The 20,100-nt window shown below is 49.8% G+C and overlaps 1 protein-coding gene across 1 annotated transcript in view; it reads left to right on the top strand.

The window, feature by feature from the left end:
- Nucleotides 1-254: 254 nt before the first annotated feature.
- NLGN2 (neuroligin 2) overlaps nt 255-20,100 on the top strand; it is a 44,991-nt gene continuing 25,145 nt past the window's right edge. The window contains exons 1-2 of the mRNA XM_035135415.3: nt 255-4,296; nt 13,227-13,283. Coding sequence (XP_034991306.3) covers nt 3,363-4,296; nt 13,227-13,283 — 991 coding nt within the window. The 5' untranslated portion in view covers nt 255-3,362. The remainder of the gene's footprint in view (nt 4,297-13,226; nt 13,284-20,100) is intronic.

The following is a 20,100-nucleotide window of genomic DNA, read 5'->3' as shown; positions in this document are numbered from 1 at the left end:
CGGTAATTGGTCTGGCCAAGGCAGAACAGAGCGGGACTATTCCTTCCCTTGACCGATACCCTAGACCAGGGGTCCCCAGACTTACCGGCGTTTGGGCCGGTTCCCACCGCGCTGATCGCGCGGCGGGCCGGAGGATGGGGGCGCGTGCGGCTGTGCGGGCCGGCGGGGGGGGAGTGCGCGCCCGTGCGCATGCGCACGGGCGCTTACTGGCGCGGCGGCGCGCTTCCAGGGTGGAAAAAGCGCCGAAAATCCTTTGTGCGCATGCGTATGGGCCTCCCCCGACCCGGAAGTGCACCAGAAAGGATTTTCGGCGCTTTTTTCCCGACCCGGAAGAGCGCTGCGCGCCGTAAGAGCGGGCGGCGGGCGGCGGGGGTCGTCGCGGGCCAGATTGGCAGGCCAATTGGGCCGCATCCGGCCCCCGGGCCGTAGTTTGGGGACCCCTGCCCTAGACCTCGGCTGATGCAGCCTGGAATAGTGTTAGCTTTTTTTGCTGCTGCACCACACTGCTGGCTCACTCTTTGGCATTTGTGGAATCCTGGAATTGTAGAGTTCTTCTTCTAGATACACAGGGAATGAAATTCTCAACATCCCCAGGGGCTCATGGGAGTTGTAGTCCAGGCCGCCTGCTGGGCAGCAAGTCGGGAGAAGGCCAAGCTTCTGCATCGCAGCAGCTGCCTCGCCTTCCCCTGCGTCAAAGTGTCCGTTCGTCCGTCCGTCGGCTGTTCCGACGGCGTCAGGTTCTGGCATGCGCTCCCGGCACACCGACCCCCCCCCTTTTCTCTCTGGGCCTTTTGGATTCTCCCAGACGCAATTTGGTACTAATTACACGTTCCTGCCTCTAATTGCCACATTGTGAATGATAAACAAAAAACTCCCGTTTTATTTAATTAAAGACCTGGTAGATCCACCGGGGAGGATTGGTACGGTTGGAAATGGGGAGGCGGGCGAGGACGCCGTGTCTCCCAGCGCCGTGCAGAATCCCGCGGGGATCGGGTTCGGCATGGGAAATGATGCACACTCCAGTCTGCCTGGGGTGGAGGTTCAAGGGACGGTGTTTTGGGGCCCCGCCCCAAAATGGCTGCTTACCAGCCTGTGGTCACGCAAATACACACTTGGTTTGGGAAGAAATCAGACTTGAAAGGGGGCATGTCCAGGAAAGTCCATGGTGATTAAAGGTAAAGGTAAAGGGACCCCTGACCATTAGGTCCAGTCGTGACCGACTCTGGGGTTGCGCGCTCATCTCGCATTATTGGCCGAGGGAGCCGGCGTACAGCTTCCAGGTCATGTGGCCAGCATAACAAAGCCGCTTCTGGCAAACCAGAGCAGCGCACGGAAACGCCATTTACCTTCCCGCCGGAGCGGTCCCTATTTATCTACTTGCACTTTGACGTGCTTTCGAACTGCTAGGTTGGCAGGAGCTGGGACCGAGCAACGGGAGCTCACCCCGTCACAGGGATTCGAACCGCTGACCTTCTAATCAGCAAACCCTAGGCTCAGTGGTTTAACCCACAGCGCCACCTGGGTCCCATTCCATGGTGATTACCTCTGGCCAAATAGGTTGTGGTCTCTCCTTCCTTGAAGGTTTTTAAACAGAGGTTGGATGGCCATGTGTCCTGGAGATTTTAGCTGAGATCATTGCCATTCTACTGCAGTGTTTCTCAACCTTTTTTGGGCCAAGGCACACTTGTTCCATGAAAAAAATCACGAGGCACACCACCATTAAAAAAGTTAAAAAAATTAACTCTGTGCCGCCCTATATTGACTATATAATTATGACTGTAAGAAACACTTGCCAATTGCTGTGTTGGTTGCAATCTCCTGTAATAAGGCTTCACAAGCCGCTGATTTCTCTGCCAGCACAATCCTTTGCTCAGCAAGTTTCAGGTTGAGCTCATCCAGCCAGCTTCTTTAAGTTTGTCTAAAACCACCCTCCCGTGGTGGTGGCTGTTGAGAGCTGCGCTCGCCCCGCGTCGTGACCCGGCCGGCTTCCTTTCCGGCAGGTCAGTGTTGCTTATTGGCGGCCGCCAGGCACGTGACAATGCAAATCGCCCTTCTCGTCGCCGCATGTCGCGGCACACCAGCCAGCGTCTCGCGGCACACTAGTGTGCCGCGGAACAGCGGTTGAGAAACGCTGTTCTACTGTATGATTCTTTGAATCAAAAGGTTCCCCCTATGCAGGAATCTCAGCATCCCTGACAGATGGCCACCCAACCTCTGCTGAAAAACCTCCAAGGAAGGAGAGTCCACCACCTCTTGTGGGAGTCTGTTCCACTGTCGAACAGCTCCGGCCATCAGAAACTTCTTCCTGGTCGGAATCTCCTTTCTCGTCCTTTGAATCTGTTGGTTCTCCTCCACCGGAACCACCGAAGCCGAGGGCCAGGCTATTCGGGACAGATAATAGGAAGTCCTTCAGCACGTAGTTAAACTGTGGAACTCCCTGCCACTGGGATGGCTTTGAAAGAAGATTGGACCCATTCGTGGAGGAGGAGAGGGCTGGTGTTGCCTGCTGTGTTCTGTCTCCGTGGTTGGAGGCAGTAAAGAGTTCTGAATCCCAGTTGCAGGGAACCTCAGGAGCGGGATAGCGGCTCTTGTGTTCGAATCCTGCTTGCGGGTTTCCCAGAATGGGCGTTTGGTTGGCCACTGTGAGAACAGGGCGCCGGACTAGATGGGCTGCTTATGTTCTCATGTTGCATTTGGTTTCGTGGTCTGTCACTCCCGACGGAAGGTGAAAGATGGAAGTGTGGTTCATAGAATAGTTGTGCAAGGAGGAAGAGGAGATATTTTGTCCAAATGGACCTGTTTTTCCTTAAGGGAACTGAAATGCCTGGGGTGAGCCAGGGTGCGCCTCTTCCCCCCCCCCCCAAATCCCCAATCTCCCTTTTTGTCCTCAACTTCCTCTTCACAGGAAGTGTGAATTGCATAATTCATTGTTATGTAATCATACATAATCTACATAATGTCAATATGCAGATCAGCTGCCAAGCAAAAAAAAAAAGATTTTGGCATAGCTGCCAAGTTATCCCTTTTTTAAAGGGATTTTCCCTTATGCTGAATAGGCTTCCTCGCGAGAAAAGGGAAAACTTGGCAGCTATGGATTTTGGAAGTGAGGGGGGAGCACTTAGGGGAAGGTAAAGGGGTTTGGCGGGTGGGAGCTGTGTGTACTGTACATTTAAAGCACATCCCCCACCCTCCAAGAATTCTGGGAACTGTAGTTCGCCCCTTCCGGAACTATAATTCCCAGCACCCGCAAAAACTACAGTTCCCAGAATCCTTTTCTTTTTTAAAGGGGGAAACTATGCTTTAAATCTATGGTGTGTCGATTTTAGGCGAAGAAAACTAATTGAGGGGTTGATGAATGCAGGATGGCTTCTTTCTTAAAACCCCTTTCTTTCTTTCTCTCTTTCTATCCACCCATCCTGCCTGTTTCCTTTCCATTTCTCCCTTTTTGTCTCTTATGCACCCCTCCCTTCGATTCTCCCCCCTCCCTCCCCCCCCATCTCTTGACCTCTAGGTGCGCTTCTCAAGTCTGGCTGGACGCTTCCTGCTCTCCCGGGCCACGATGGAACGCAACAGACGCCTTTCCTCTGCCGGAAAACCCTCCTGCGATTCTCGCTAAGACCTCTGGGCTTCCTAATCCTCTCCTCTTGGGCCGCTCTCCTGGTAGTTTCCTCCTCCTCTTCCTCCTCCTCTTCTGCTGCTGCCCCTGCGGACGCTCCGTCTCACCCCCCGCGCCCCTTTCCTCTTCCCTCCTCTTCGCCCGCTCCTCGCGTGAGGACGCTCCTTTCTCTCCCCAACCCCGCCCCGCCCGCCACCCCACCGCCGCGTCCGCCATGTTCCTCCCGCCCTCGAGGCTCGTCCTGCGGGTGCTGAATCTCCGCACGGGCTCGGCCCTCCTCTTCTGGCTCCTGGGCCTGGCGCTGCGCTCCTTGCCCCTCTCGGGCCAGAAGCCCGAAGACAAGTACCCGGTGGTCCCCACCAACTACGGGAAGCTGCGCGGGATCAAGAAGGACCTCAACAACGAGATCCTCGGACCCGTGGTGCAGTACCTGGGCATCCCGTACGCCACGCCGCCCGTGGGAGAGAGACGCTTCCAGCCCCCCGAGGCGCCCGCCTCCTGGTCCGAGGTGCGGAACGCCACGGCCTTCGCTCCCGTCTGCCCCCAGAACGTCCACGGAATGCTGCCGGGCATCATGCTCCCGGTGTGGTTCAGCGAGAATCTGGAGATTGTGGCAGGCTACGTGCAGAACCAGAGTGAAGACTGCCTATACCTCAACATCTACGTCCCCATGGAAGACGGTAAGGGTGCAAAGGGGGGAGGGCGAGCGGACACGGACGAGCCCCCCCAACCCTCCCCCCAGTTGTCTCGCACCTCTCCCCACTCCCCTCTCCAGCGCGGTAGGTCAAGGGATCAGGGAACCTCCCTCCCCACTTAACACCGCAATCCCTAAGAGAGCCGTTTCTTTAAAAAAATAATAATAACCGTCCTCGTCTTTAGCTCTAACAGCCTCCCCTGTGCTGGTAAGCCGAAACCCCTCAAATCGCTAGGTTCCCAGCTGCTGGAGAAATACAGTGGTGCCTCGCTTAACGAATGCCCTGCTTAACGAAATTTCTGCTTAACGAAAGGTTTTTTCTAGCGGAGGTTGCCTCGCTAGACGAATTCGTTTTATGAAAAATTCATCTAGCAAATCGCATTGAAATTCAATTAATGCGTTCCTATGGGCAAAAAAAATACATTAAAAAATCAATGCATTCCTATGGGATTCGCTAGACGAATTTTTCGTTATAAGAAAAGACCCGCGGAACAAATTAAATTCGTCTAGCGAGGCACCACTGTAGTTTGAGCAGCACCTCTGGGCATGTGCAGAGTGCACAGCATCCTTTATTATTATTATAATTCTTTAAAGAACAGTTTAGTTCAGGCATATGGGACGCAGGTGGCGCTGTGGTCTAAACCACTGAGCCTAGGGTTTGCCGATTGGAAGGTTGACGGTTCGAATCCCCGGGTGAGCTCCCGTTGCTCTGCCCCAGCTCCTGCCAACCTAGCAGTTCGAAAGCACGCCCCAAAGTGCAAGTAGATAAATGGGTACCGCTCCGGCGGGAAGGTAAACGGCGTTTCCATGTGCTGCTCTGGTTTGCCAGAAGCGGCTTTGTCATGCTGGCCACATGACCTGGAAGCTGTACGCCTTCGGCTCCCTCGGCCAATAACGCAAGATGAGCGCCGCAACCCCAGAGTCGTTCGCGACTGGACCTAACGGTCAGGTCCTTTACCTTTTTAGTTCAGGCATAGGCAAACTCGGCCCTCCAGCTGTTTGGGGACTACAATCGCCATCATCCCTGACCATTGGTCCTGTTAGCTAGGGATCATGGGAGTTGTAGTCCCAAAACATCTGGAGGGCCGGGTTTGCCTGTGCCTGGTTTAGTTGAACCAATTCGGTTGGTTAAAGCGTGGTGCTGGTGACACCAAGGTTGCGGGTTTGATCCCCCCCATCAGGGTCGGCGGCACATCCCTGCATTGCAGGGGGTTGGACTAGATGACCTTCAGGGTCCCTTCCGACTCTCTGGTTCTATGAGTCTGGTGGGCATTGATTGACTGATTATAATGTAGAAGGGAAAATGAAAATTGGGGGGGGGAATGGAAAAGGTATACTGTGCTATTATTATAACAGCGGCAATTACAGGCAACTCCCCATCTGTGCGCACAAAATAAATAAGTGATTCAATTCAAGCCCAGAAATGGCGGGAGGGAGCTGGGAAATCCTCATGGCTCGCAAGGACACCCTTCCAAGAGCCCGAAGAGGATGCCACTGAGCCAAATGTCCAGAAACAAATGTTTAAAAGGCTAATAATAATAATAATAATAATAATAATAATAATAATGCCCAAATGCATCCTGTTCTTGAAGTGGCCGGGTCATTTCCCCCCCAGAGGAAGCACACAAGCAGAACGTAAGAATCCTAGAATGGAAGAGTTGGACCCATGAGGGTCATCTAGTCCAACCCCCTGCAAAGTGGGACCCACAACCCTGCGATCAAGAGCCTTGTGCTCCACCGATCGAGCTGTGCCAGTAGCCTTAAGGCCAGGCCAAGGGCTCACCTAGGCCAGCACTGTCTTCTCGCAGTGGCCAAACAGATGCGTCTCGTGGGAAACTCACAAGCGGGTCCCGAGTTCAAGAGCAACTCTCCCCTCCTCTGGTTTCCAGCAACTGGGATTCAGAAGCAGAGCCATCCCGGCTAGCGGCCATCGGCAGCAGCCTCTTCTGCCTGATGCATCTCACGCCCTCAGGCTTGCCTTGAATGCACAGCTGCTCTCCTTTGGGGAGTATGAAAATCCCACAGCTGGGTCGAATAAGTGCAGGATTCGTTCTCCCCCAAACTGACGCCTTCCAGATCTTTCGGACCACAGCCACAGAGGCTGGTGGGAGTTGTAGTCCAGAAGTTATCAGGGAGGCAGCGGCAGGTTGGGAAAAGCTCGACTGGAGCTTGTGAACCTTAGTTTTCTGCTCCAAATCATAGCATTGGACGGGGACCCCATGAGTCATCTAGTCCAGCCCCCTGCAATGCAGGCATCTCAGCTAAAGAATGCCTGGCAGGTTCCTATCCAACCCTATTTAAGAACCTCAGATGCATTGCAGAATCCTGTCAGATAGTGCAAATAACAAAATTATTATTATTATTATCATCATCATCATCATCATCATGATATTCTCCACCCCCATCGTTCTGCTCGGACACTGAGGTCCAGCTCTGAGGGCCTTCTGGCGGTTCCCTCGTTGCGAGAAGCCAAGTTGCAGGGAACCAGGCAGAGGGCCTTCTTGGTGGTGGCGCCCGCCCTGTGGAACGCCCTCCCATCAGATGTCAAAGAGAAAAACAGCTACCAGATTTTTAGAAGACATCTGAAGGCAGCCCTGTTTAGGGAGGCTTTTAATGTTTAATAGAAAATTTCGTTTTTCTGTTGGAAGACTAACTTCAGGGTCGGGGGGCTTAGCCGGTCAATGGCGAGGGAGGGAAAAGCAGCTTAGAATCATAGAATCATAGAGTTGGAAGAGACCACAAGGGCCATCCAGTCCAACCCCCTGCCAAGCAGGAAACACCATCAAAGCATTCTTGACATATGGCTGTCAAGCCTCTGCTTAAAGACCTCCAAAGAAGGAGACTCCACCACACTCCTTGGCAGCAAATTCCACTGCCGAACTGCTCTTACTGTCAGGAAGTTCTTCCTAATGTTTAGCTTTTCGGCAAAAAGCAGGGAATGGTGGGAAAGAGGAGGAGGAGGAGGAGAAACCAGCTCCCTCTTCTCTCCCCCCCTACCGCCACCCCTTCCATCTCCTACCAAGCCGTCCCTCTTTTCTTTCTTTTTTTTGCAGCATTGCTAAGCCAGTTTCCTTGGCAACGGCCGGGGAAGGGGGGGGGAATTGCATTTAAAGAGGGGGGGGCAAATCCCAAACCACTAGGCGGAAAAACACACACAAGGCATCAGAGCATTTTTTCTCCTGCACGGGTCACCTGCTCCCGCTGTTCCTACAGCCCCCTTCCTCCCCACACTCTGCCCCTCGCCCCCACCCCGTGCCCCACATCTCCTCTCTCTTTTCCCCCTCCGTGTGACATGATTTTCCCCAGCTGCCGCCTGGGGCGTCGCACAGAAATGTCAGGTCCCATTTGGGATTCCTGCCTACTGCTTCCCCCCCCCCCATCTCCCCACCTGAGCAGCGAAGGCTCTCGCGTCTCCCTGGTCCAGCCTCCACGAGGATGCCCTCACCTGTCCTCACCCGGATGAGGCCGAGGCAACATTTCTCCGGTGCAAATAGGGACGTCCCATTCCGTCACGATTAATTTTCCTGTTTATACCCTTCCTGGGTGGCCCCAGCCACTCTGAGCAGCTTCCAACATATATAAAAACATAATAAAGCATTATTATTATTATTATTATTATTATTATTATTATTATTATTATTTTAAAAAACAACAACTGTTCCCTATACAGGATTGCTTTCGGACGGCTCAGGGGTCAGATAGCTCCAGACCCTCCAACATTTCCTGACAGTAAGAGCTGTTCGGCAGTGGAATTTGCTACCAAGGAGTGTGGCGGAGTCTCCTTCTTTGGAGGTCTTTAAGCGGAGGCTTGATAGGCATATGTCAAGAATGCTTTGATGGTGTTTCCTGCTCGGCAGGGGGTTGGACTGGATGGCCCTTGTGGTCTCTTCCAAATCTACGATTCTATGATTCTATGATTTCTCCAATGAAAATAGGGACGTCCTAAGGAAAAGCGGGACATTCCAGGATCAAATCAAATCTGTAAATCGGGGACTGTCCCTGGAAAATAGGGACACTTGGAGGGTCCGGGATAGAAAACACAAAGGCCCAACTGTCTCGGTCCGAAAGGTGTCACAGATGGGGATAACCTTGGAAAATAGGGACACTTGGTGGGTCTGTAGTGGGTCCAAGAGAGGCCCACAGGTAAGAGGTCCCATCTAAGGGTTGGGGGTTGTTTTTTTTGGTGTTTAGGGGGGGCCAATCTCAGCAGGTACAGGTGGATTTAATGCCAGGCCAGGACTGGGGTAGCTTCATTTAAAGAGGAGCCAGCAACTGGAAGCCCCTGAACTGAATCTGCCCCACCATGCGGTTTCCCAAACTTGGCTCTTCTCCAGGACTACAATTCCCATCATCCCCGACCACTGGTCTTGCTAGCTACGGGGGATGGGAGTTGTAGTCCAGAAACAGCTGGAGACCCAAGTTTGGGAAACATTGGCCTAGGGCCACATTCATGTCATTCAGGCATCTTCAAACTGCGCCTAAATATATGTAATGAAGCTGCCAGGTGAGCTTCCCTGGGGAGAACATCCCACAAATGGGGAGCCACTACAGAAAAGGCCCCGTTCTTGCATTACCACCCTCCAGACCAGGCGTAGGCAAACTTGGCCCTCCAGATGTTTTGGGACTACAACTCCCATGATCCCTAGCTAACAGGACCAGTGGTCGGGGAAGATGGGAATTGTAGTCCAAAACATCTGGAGGGCTGAAGTTTGGGGATGCCTGATGTTATTGATTGAACACTTTAAAAGTCATGGCTTCCCCCAAAGGAATCCTGGGAACTGTAGTTTGACTGAGGGTGCTGAGAATTGTGAGGAGACACCCCTCTCGCCCCTCACAGAGCAAAAATCCCCAGAGTTCACTGGGAAGTGGCGTTGGAGGGCAAACTGGCATGTCTTCTCCCAAGGGATTCTGGGAGCTGTAGTTTGCTGAGCGTTGTGAGGAGACCCTGCCATTCCCAGAGTGGCTTAACAGCCAATCTCTCTTCCCAGGGAACTCTGGGAATTGCAGTTCTCTGAAGGGAATAGCGCGGGGGGGGGGTCTCCTCACAACTCTCAGCACCCTTCACAAACTACAGCTCCCAGAATCCTTTGGGGGAAGCCATGACTGTTTAAAGCGGTATCGCAGCACTTTTAACATTTGGCATGAATGCAGCCTAGGTGGGCCATTGGCCTGATCCTGCAGCCTCGATCTTTTGATGCTCCCGTCCCCATCCCCCCCGCCCCGTTTAGGGAAGTTTTTAATGCCAGATGGGCGGGGTAGAAATAATTTATTATTATTATTATTATTATTATTATTATTATTATTATTATTGCAGGCAGCTGTAGGAAATGAGTATGGAAGCCTGGACCTCCTCAGAGTAACCCCTCTGGACAAATTTTCACATATATATATATATATATTTAAATTTAAATCCCACCTTTTCCCCAGGGGCTCAAGATGGCTTACAGATACAGGAATGCAGATAAAGTTTGTCGGGATGGATGTTTAAATTCAATTTTGAGGGTCAATTCCACCCCTCCCCAATAGTGGAAAATAATCTTCACCTACTCACCCGTCATTTATGGCAAAACTTAATCTCAGGGGCACCTCCGCGGCCGTCTTCCCCAATCTTTCGTTCCCTCCAGGCGTCAGACTACAACTCCCATCATCCCTGACCATGTTGGATGGACCTGATGGCAGATAAAAATTTCCCCAACATCTGGAGGGCACCAGGTTGGCAAAGGCTGCTATAGGCTCAGGGCGATTTAATATCTGTGTCCGTCCCAGTGCACCCTGGGAATTGTTCGCTTGTGAGGACAGGATAATAAGGCACGTCCGGGGCTCACTTCAAACTATAACTCCCGGGGAGCAGGATAGTTAAAAAGCAATGGGAGCGTGGCAGAGGTGGCCCACCTTGGGTCTGATCCAGTGGGAAGCCGCTTGCATTCATATTGAATCATAGATGCTGGAAGGGACCCCCAAGGGCCATCTAGTCCAACCCCCTGCAACCACAGCTAAATTCTATTGGATTGGGTCCTTTGATAAGTAGCGCAGGGCGGCTGGATTCACCCACCTTTGGGTCAGCCCAAACACCAGGAAGCTCCTCTTTCCTTTTTCGTCGTTGTTCTCCGCACGAACGGCCGTTAACCTCCGAAACGGCATGCCGCAGGAATTTCCGAGAGAGTCGAGAGAGAAGGCCGTGCTTTGAATTGGGGGCGGGCGGAAGAAGAGGGGTGACATCACGGCAGAGAGGCAGGATCCGCGCAGGTCAGGAGGGTGAAAGGGCCCTTGTGGACAGCCCCCTCCCTCCCTCCGTCCATCCCTCCCTCTCTCCTCCTCTCCCTGTTTTTCGCTCTCCCGCTCTGCCCTCCCTCTCGTTGCTCTCTTTATATAGCGGCGTCGGCGGCTGCCCCGGGGCGAGTCGCCAGCCCGTGAAAAATCCTTCTGTCTTAATCCGCAAATGCCCAGTTCCCCATCACGTCAGGGAGCAGGCGGGAAAGGGAGACTCTCGGAAGTTGCCCCAGCCGCTGCGCTGCCCCAGATTTCGGCTGGCCGAGCTGAGCCAGGCACGGCGCCAAGCCTTTTGCCTTTCCTTCCCCCGTCCCCCAAAACTCTCCCTCTATTCTCTGCTCTTGGTTGCAACTCCCCCTCCTCAGATACTCTGCCGCCTTCCCGGCAAACTCTCTGGGTTCTTCCTGCAGCGGGGAGTTCCAGAGATCCAGAGGGGCCTGCTTGCATTGCTCAGGAGCTGGAGAACCCTTGCCTTCGGGCAAACGCCTCTCTCCTCCCTTTCACGGACACCGGCCGCCGGGCTTAAGAGTCCGACCCCTTCTCCAGGAAGGGACAGGATCGGGCCATCGGCATTTCCTTTGCCCCCTTCCTGTGCTTCCTCCTCCAGCTCTGCGCTATTCAGGCGGCGCTGTCTGCCTGTCTGTCGACACCCTCTCCTCCTGCCGCAGGGGGGTTGAGATGGATGACCTCACGGGTCCCTTCCAACGTCCTGAAGCTTTGCGGCAGCGCCACACGCCCCCTCTCCCATCTGCCTCCCAGAAGCCGCGGGTCCCGTCTCGACGCCTCTTTCCCGCGTCCCGCTGGGCTCTTGGCTTCGCCTCGGAGAGATGAACTTTTCTCTAGGACACCAATTAAAATGAGCTCCCGGTTCGCTCCGCTTTCTGTCGCTTTCTGCCTTCCTTCTCCCTCTCCAGTTGCTTCCTGGTTCATTCCACCCACATCTTCTGGAAGGATGCTTGGGACGAAGGCAGGAGTCCAACAGGTGTAGCTTCTGCACACAGTTCTGCACCTGTGGAATGCCTGCTGTCTCATAGAATTGTCAAGATGGAAGGGGGACCCCAAGGTGCCATCTAGTCCAACCCCCTGCAATGCAGGGTTCCTGCCGACAGCTGCCCGTGGGTGGGCTCGAACTGCCAACCTTCCGCTTAGCAGCCAGGCAAACTGACCCTCCGCATCACTGGGAAACGATGTCACACACCTGTTAAAGGCCGTAAGAACCAAGGCCAAAAACAACAACAAAAAACCCAGGAAGTGGGTTAGTGACTTGATCCTGACTATAGGAATCAGCACCCTTGGGAGAAAAAGTCTCATAGAAGCATATTTATTTTATTTTATTTTATTTTATTTTATTTTATTTAAAAGCTCCTAGCATTTTTAGCTTTTCCAAGCGGTTACACGAGGAGGTGTTGTTGCTATTCGTTTATTAAAGTTCTATACCAGGCATCCCCAAACTGCGGCCCTCCAGATGTTTTGGCCTACAACTCCCATCATCCCTAGCTAACAGGACCAGTGGTCAGGGATTATGGGAATTGTAGTCCAAAACATCTGGAGGGCCAAAGTTTGGGGATGCCTGTTCTATACAGTCGTACCTCGGAAGCCGAACAGAAGCCGTTCCGGGAGTCCGTCCGGCTTCCGAAACATTCGGGAACCAAAGCACGGCTTCCGATTGGCTGCAGGAAACTCCTGCAGCCAATCGGACGTTTGGCTTCGGAAACCGGAACTCTCACTTCTGGGTTTCGATTGTTCGGGAGCCGATTTGTTCGGGAGCAGAGGAATCTGATATCCAAGAGCGGTTTGCAGTATATAAATGCCCAATATAATAACCAGTGCTTTTTTTTCCTGGGGGTACGCAAAGCCCTAAACATTTTGTGAATCTTCGTACTTTTGTCCATTTACTGTATTTACTTTCCTCGATTCGAACTATAAAATGTTGATTTTTCTCGAGTCAAGAGGAGAGTACCCCCAAACATTTTCTTTAGAAAAAAAGGCACAGGTTTCTTAAGATGCTCGTTGCCGATTGAAAGATCCAGCGAGTCCCTCTGGGTTGCGAACAGAGGAATTCGGTGTAGCCCTTAAGTGAGTGAGTTTGTCTGCCCCCTCCCTGGCCACTGCTCCAGTGGGGTTGAATGGTAAAATTGGAATGGGAGCCCTAAATGTCATCTAGTCCAACCCCTGAGATGCAGAAACCGTAAGCAAAGAATCCCTCCCTCCGAGGTAGTCCATATGGGTTCTGTTATCCATTGCAGGATCTAACCCCCCACCCCCACCCCATCCCCCACCCCAACCTGGTTCATCTCTAACCAACCTTTAATTTCACAGCGTCCGGTTTCTCTATAATTCTGTGTCATATATATAAATCTATTATATATTTATATATATATATATATATGCTTTTTTCGGTGGGGAAAAAAGGAAAAATAAAAATATCCCAGCAACACACACAACACAACAAACCCGGAAAAAACCCAACAACCTTTAAAAAACGAAAATTGTTTGTATTTTGCTAAAAAGAAAGAAAAGAAATATTGCTTTTTTCCCTTTTTGATGAACCAGACAAAAAAAACGATCTCTTTTTTTCTTGATCTTTCTCTCTCTTTTTACCCCCTTGTCCCATTTTTCTTTTTTCTTCTTTTTTCTTGCTCTTAGGTCCGCTCACGAAAAAGCGTGAGGAAGTGTCAACTAACAATCCCTCTCCAGACGAAGGTATTTTTCCTGCATGTTTCACAAATCTTGCTTTTTTAAACAAAACAAAACAAAACGAACGAAAACAAAACATTTTCCCCTTTTTTTTGGTTTTGGTTTTGGTTTTTTGGTTTTTTACTTCTTCTTCTTTTTAAATATATATATAGATTAAAAAAAAACCCAGAACAAATAATATATAAACTTTTGGGGAGAAAAAGCCAAAGAAAAAGAAAGCAACCTTCCCCCCTCCCCTCTTTTTCCCTTTTTATTGGGAAAGCACCCCCCCCTTCTTGTTTTCTGAAATCATCACAATTTTCGCTCCCTTCTTTCTTTACTTTTCCCTCTCTTTTTTTTCTCCTTTTTTTCCGAAGGGAAACAAACAATAATAATAACAATACCGCCCCCCCGCCAATCCAGCCAGGGCCAGCTGATTTACTGGGATTTATAAGAATTTTTATTGCAAAGGGAAGAATTTCATTTGGGGCTTGGGTGTGTGCTTGTATTTGTGAGGGTGTGAGGGGGTATGTGGGGAGGTGGCTGGTTTCCCCACCAAACCAAACCAAGCTTCGGCCTGTTTCCCATAATCTTTCTTGCTCACAAATTCCACAATAAAGTGGTTTATTTTTGGTGGAGAAAAGACCACCCCGGGGGGGGGGGTTATTTCCCTCTCAGTTTCTGAACTTGGCAACTTTTAATTCATTGTGAGAGAGGAACGGGTTTCGTGTCGTTCTCTGGCTCCCATTGTTTTCCTGCCTTTTCGAACTTAAAAAAATATATATTTGGGGTTTGTTTTTCCCCCAACCAGGGTCTCTCTTAAACAAGACATCACAAACCCCAGTTGTGAGGGGGGGGGGGAAACATTTCTTGTCACTCCCAAACTGATGGAATTAAAGCGGATGGTGACCCAAGATCTCTTGCGCCCATTTTACAGAAAAGTTGCTTTGCTCCCTCGTTTTCTTGGTCAGCAGCCGAGAATGGCTTCCCTCAACCAGATGTTGACGTACTACAACTCCCATCAGCCCCAGCCAGCGTGGCCCAATCGCCAGGGGGGTGATGGGAATTGGAGTCCAACGAGACCTGGCTCCCCTTCTGCAGACTCGGACCGCCGCTTTGCACCAGGGTGACGTGGGAATTATAGTTCAGGGGTGGCAAGAAAGGAACTACAGTAGAGAGAGAGAGTGAAAGAATTGTAGGTACTTTGACAATTTGGTTAACAGGAGACACCCACAGCTTCTCGTAAGAAATGTTGCCTAATTGAGAGGAACGCAGGAAAAAAACCCCGCCTTGTGCCATTTTTGCCCATCTGGGCCAGTGTTACCCTCTCTGACTGGCAGCATCTCTCTGGGGTCCCTGGCAGAGTCAGCTGTTTCCTTGTTTCCTTTTAAAACGGAGATTCTGTCGGGGTTTGAACCCGCAACTGTTTGCCTGCAAAGCGAAGTGCTCTGCCCCCCTTGAGCAAAGGGGGCCGGCCCCCAAAGCTAACCGATAAATACTTTACGTGATATTTTTACCGATTTAGGGTGCAATGATGCGCCCGTTTAAAGCCCAGGTGAAGTCAGCAGACCAAACAAGCTAAGAATCATTTTCCTTTTTTTGCCCTCCCTCAGCAGTGGCCTTACTGTTTTCCATCACCTTTTGCCCCCAAAACAATGAGACGGTTGTGTTTCGGGTGACCCTGCGGGAATTTAAAGCCCTAAATGGCCTCGGTCCAGTATACCTGAAGGAGCGTCTCCACCTCCATCGTTCTGCCCAGACACTGAGGTCCAGCACCGAGGGCCTTCTGGCGGTTCCCTCGCTACGAGAAGCCAAGTTGCAGGGAACCAGGCAGAGGGCCTTCTCGGTGGCGGCGCCTGCCCTGTGGAACGCCCTCCCACCAGATGTCAAAGAGGAAAACAACTACCAGACCTTTAGAAGACATCTGAAGGCAGCCCTGTTCAGGGAGGCTTTTAATGTTTAATAGATTGTTGTGTTTTATTCTTCTGTTGGAAGCCGCCCAGAGTGGCTGGGGAGACCCGGCCAGATGGGCGGGGTATAAATAATAAATTATTATTATTATTATTATTATTATTATTATTATTATTATTTATCTCTCTCACCATTATGGCCAAGCAGGGAGTTTTCGTGAAATTGTCAGAGGAGAAGCGGGACGTCTTGCTGAAAAGCAGGCTGCAAATATCTTCTCTCTCTCCCCCTTCTCTTTTTGCAACCACAACCCTTTATTTCGCCAAACTGCAACTCCCCCCTGGGTATTTTAATCCCATGTAGGAAAAGAAAAACGAGCTAAAACGGTGTGAAATTCTCTGCTGTTAACAAAATCGCACACTTGCACACCACCCGTTTTGGCTCCAGCCTCTTTTCAAGGCTGTGCAGACCATGTTCTCTCGTAAATGAGCTACTGGATAGCCTTAGCCCTCCGAGAATTTGCCCAGTCCTCTTTTAAAGCATCCAAGTCGGTGACCATGGCTGCCTCCTGTGGCAGGGAGTTCTGTAGTTTAACTCCTCTGCAGGAAAAAAGGCTTTCTTTTATCTCTTCTGAAACTTCCAATGTTCAACTTCATTTAATGCATCTTTAAGTTCTTGTTGGAAGCTGCTCAGAGTACCGGTAATAAATTTAATATTATTATTTTTATTAGATGCCCTGCTGCCACGAGAGCAGGAGGAAATAATTTTCTCTGGGCCATGCATACTTGACTTCTATCATGCCGCTTCTTAACCGTCTTTTCTTTAAATGAAAAGCGTCCCAAACCTTTCTGCAACTTTCCCCCCTTGCTCCCGCTCTCTTTCCTTCCTCTTGCTCAGCCTTGAGGAGGATGTGAGAAGCTTCCGCTTTTAAACTGACCTCCGTTTCCCATTACGTCCAATTCTCCGGAACTGTGGTTTCTCTAAACTGTGGCTTCGGAACAAGCCAGTATGTCAAACCCACAATTTGATTGTGGTTCGTTTTAACAAACCACCACAGTGTTTCCAGGAAACCGCAGTTTGGATGTAATGGAGTTAGTTTTTAAGAGCGGAAGTTGACACTTCTGATCTCGCAGAACCCGAGGCTCGCGAATGCAGAACTATTTGTGAGTGGTTTTTATTGTCATAAAAAAATGTACAAATGGAAGCAGAGGAAAGAAGACACAGCAAAAAGAGAAACGCACCCATTGCCACATGTACTGATGGTGTCAGAATGAGGCGGTGGAACCATTTTATTTTACTTATTTAAAATTTATACACTGCTTGATTGTAAAAATAAATAAATCCTAAAAACAATCAAAAATCAGCAACAAAGTAAAAACAGATTAAAACGTACGTCGGCGTTCTACATGTCTGTGCAGGCTTGTCTGAACAAAAACATTTTTTTTTTTAGCAGGCCCCGAAAAGAGCCCAGCGAAGGCGTCTTCCTGGTATCAATAGGCAGGGAGTTCCAGAGGCTAGGTGCTGCCACACAAATAGATCCACGAGGGTTTATCTGGGGTGTAGAATGGGCTGCACTGCTTTAGACTGAAAGAGAAGGATCACATCTTCTACTGTGTGTGTGTGTAGGGGGGTTAACTAAAAAAAAACTCCCTGCAAGTAGAAAACTAGCAGAGCAAGGGAGACACTGGTTATCTAAAAAAAGACTCCCTGAATTTCAGTCCTGCTAGTGTCTTCACATTTACAATAATTATTCAAATATACAATAAATCCTACAACGTGGACATTAGAAGATGAAGAGTTAAAGTGCGAGACAAAGACTTGAAAGCAGAAAACCTACTGAAGGGAGGGAGGGAAGTCACAGAGTGGAACGATTTATGTATGTCATTGTACGGTTGGAAATATTGTTGAAGGAGCAAATAATAAAAATTTATATGAAAAAAGACTCCCTGCAAGTAGAAAACTAGCAGAGCAAGGCAGACACTGGTTATCTATAAAAAAAAACTCATTGCAAGTATAATAATAATAATAATAATAATAATAATAATAATAATAATAATAATAATAATAATATTTATTATATACCCCGCCCATCTGACTGGGTTTCCCCAGCCACTCTGGGCGGCTTCCAACCGAATATTAAAAACAGTACAGCATCAAGCATTAAAAACTTCCCTAAACAGGGCCGCCTTCAGTTGTCTTCTGAAAGTAGAATAGTTACTTATTGCCTTGACTTCTGCTGGGAGGGCGTTCCACAGGGCGGGTGCCACCACCGAGAAGGCCCTCTGTCTGGTTCCCTGTAACCTCACTTCTCGCAATGAGAGAACTGCCAGAAGGCCCTCGGTGCTGGACCTAAGTGTCCGGGCTGAATGGTGGGGGTGGAGACGCTCCTTCAGGTATACAGGACTGAGGCCGTTTAGGGCTTTAAAGGTCAGTACCAACACTTTGAATTGTGCTCGGAAACGTACTGGAAGCCAGTGTAGATCTCTCAGGACCGGTGTTATGTGGTCCCGGTGGCCACTCCCAGTCACTAGTCTAGCTGCCGCATTCTGGATTAATTGCAGTTTCCGGGTCACCTTCAAAGGTAGCCCCACATAGAGCGCATGGCAGTAGTCCAAGCGGGAGAAAACCAGAGCATGCACCACTCTGGCGAGACAGTCTGCGGACAGGAAGGGTCTCATCCTGCGTACCAAATGGAGCTGGTAGATAGCTGCCCTGGACACAGAATTGACCTGCGCCTCCATGGACAGCTGTGAGTCCGGAATGACTCCCAGGCTGCGCACCTGGTCCTTCGGGGGGAACAGTTACCCCATTCAAGGCCAGGGAGTCCTCCACACCTGTCTGCCTCCTGTCCCCCCAAAACAGTACTTCTGTCTTGTCAGGATTCTCAACTTCAATCCATTAGCCGCCATCCATCCATCCAAGTAGAAAACTAGCAGAGGAGGGAAGACTGGTTATCTTTAAAAAACAACAACAAACAACTCCCTGAATGGGGAAACCATGAAACAGTGCCTGCTCAGGATTTTACCGATTCCATTCTACTAAATAGAATCATAGAATCATAGAGTTGGAAGAGACCACAAGGGCCATCCAGTCCAACCCCCTGCCGAGCAGGAAACACCATCAAAACATTCTTGACATATGGCTGTCAAGCCTCTGCTTAAAGACCTCCAAAGAAGGAGACTCCACCACACTCCTTGGCAGCAAATTCCACTGTCGAACAGCTCTTACTGTCAGGAAGTTCTTCCTAATGTTTAGGTGGAATCTTCTTTCTTGTAGTTTGAATCCATATTCTGGCAGTACAGGACAGGTGTTTATTTCAAGGATCTATTTCTGCATATGTTTCCTTTATATTATTTAAAACAGCTTATTATTATAACAACAACATTTCAGGGGTGTAGGTTAAAAACCAAAAAGCCTTATCGCTGAAACGAAAAGCGCGACTTAAAACCCAGTAAAACAGCGGTATACAGTAATAGCAAATGAATATAGGAAGTCAGAAAAATGAAGGCTGGGGCGTGGTCTCATGGGTCAAGGAAAACCCAGGCACATAAAAATAAGAATAATACATCTTTCTTTATCCTTTTTATTTATTGAATTTATAGCCTGCTGTTGCTCCCGAAGGGTCCCAGGGCTACAAACAGATATGCAATTGAAAAGCAAAATGCAAAAACAGGTGGAAACATTATAAAAACAATTCCATCTAGAAGCAATTACATCTGGAAACTCCCCCCAAGCATTTCCAACTAAAAATAATGCTTCTGCCCAAAGATTTTGGGGGCGCCTGGGACCACATTTAGCAGCCAGTACATAGAATCATATAGTTGGAAGAGACCACAAGGGCCATCCAGTCCAACCCCCTGCCAAGCAGGAAACACCATCAAAGCATTCCTGACAGATGGCTGTCAAGCCTCTGCTTAAAGACCTCCAAAGAAGGAGACTCCACCACACTCCTTGACAGCAAATTCCACTGCCGAACAGCTCTTACTGTCAGGAAGTTCTTCCTAATGTTCTTCATTTACATGTCCGAAGCGAATGGCGTTCGCTGCCTTAGGTTGGGACAGAGGGAAGGACAGCCCAGAGAGCACGGGGCCATATCCCACCTAAGGAAAAAAGTCTTCAAAATCAAATATCCCTGGGCTATTTTTTCCCCTTTTAGGGCAGCTGACATGGCGTTCATTTAAAATATCGCCGCAAAGTGCAAGAGGATACAGCATGAGACGGGTCCAAATTCAGAGCGGAGTGCTGTTTAAATGCCTTGAAGGGAGACTATAGAATTGTAGAGTTGGAAGGGTGCACCGGGGTCAGCTAGCCTGACCCCCCGGCTTATTGACCTATTGTTTGTTTTGTTTGTCAAAATGCACCTACCGCTCGATTGCAAGGAGAAGGAAAAGGTCTCAAGAGCGGCTTATGGAAAGGATGAAGCAATAGGAGGATGGGTAAAAGCAGCTTTTTAAAAAACATTTAGGAATAATAATAATAATAATAAATTTTTATTTATACCCCGCCCTCCCCAGTCAAAAACCGGGCTCAGGGCGGCTCACACCAACAAAATTACAATAAAACATAAAAACAATTAATTAAAATACAGATTAAAATACAGTATTAAAATTTAAAGTGCAGCCTCATTTCAAGTAGTCCATAAATCCAAGCCATGAGGGAGGAAAAACACAGGGGTCAGACTAAGTCCAACCCAAAGGCCAGGCGGAACAGCTCTGTCTTGCAGGCCCTGCGGAAAGATGACAAATCCCGCAGGGCCCTGGTCTCCTGGGAAAGAGCGTTCCACCAAGTTGGGGCCAATACTGAAAAGGCCCTGGCTCTAGTAGAGGCTAATCTAGCCATCTTATGGCTCTGGATCTCCAGAATAGTGTTGTTTGTGGACCTTAAGGTCCTCCACGGGGCATACCAGGAGAGGCGGTCCCGTAGGTATGAGGGTCCC

The sequence above is a fragment of the Zootoca vivipara genome, chromosome 12 (assembly GCF_965207765.1).
Source record: "Zootoca vivipara chromosome 12, rZooViv2.hap1.1, whole genome shotgun sequence".
Taxonomy (NCBI): Eukaryota; Metazoa; Chordata; class Lepidosauria; order Squamata; family Lacertidae; genus Zootoca; species Zootoca vivipara.
The sequence above is the reverse complement of the archived record's forward strand: the minus strand, read 5'-3'. Positions and strand labels throughout refer to the sequence as shown.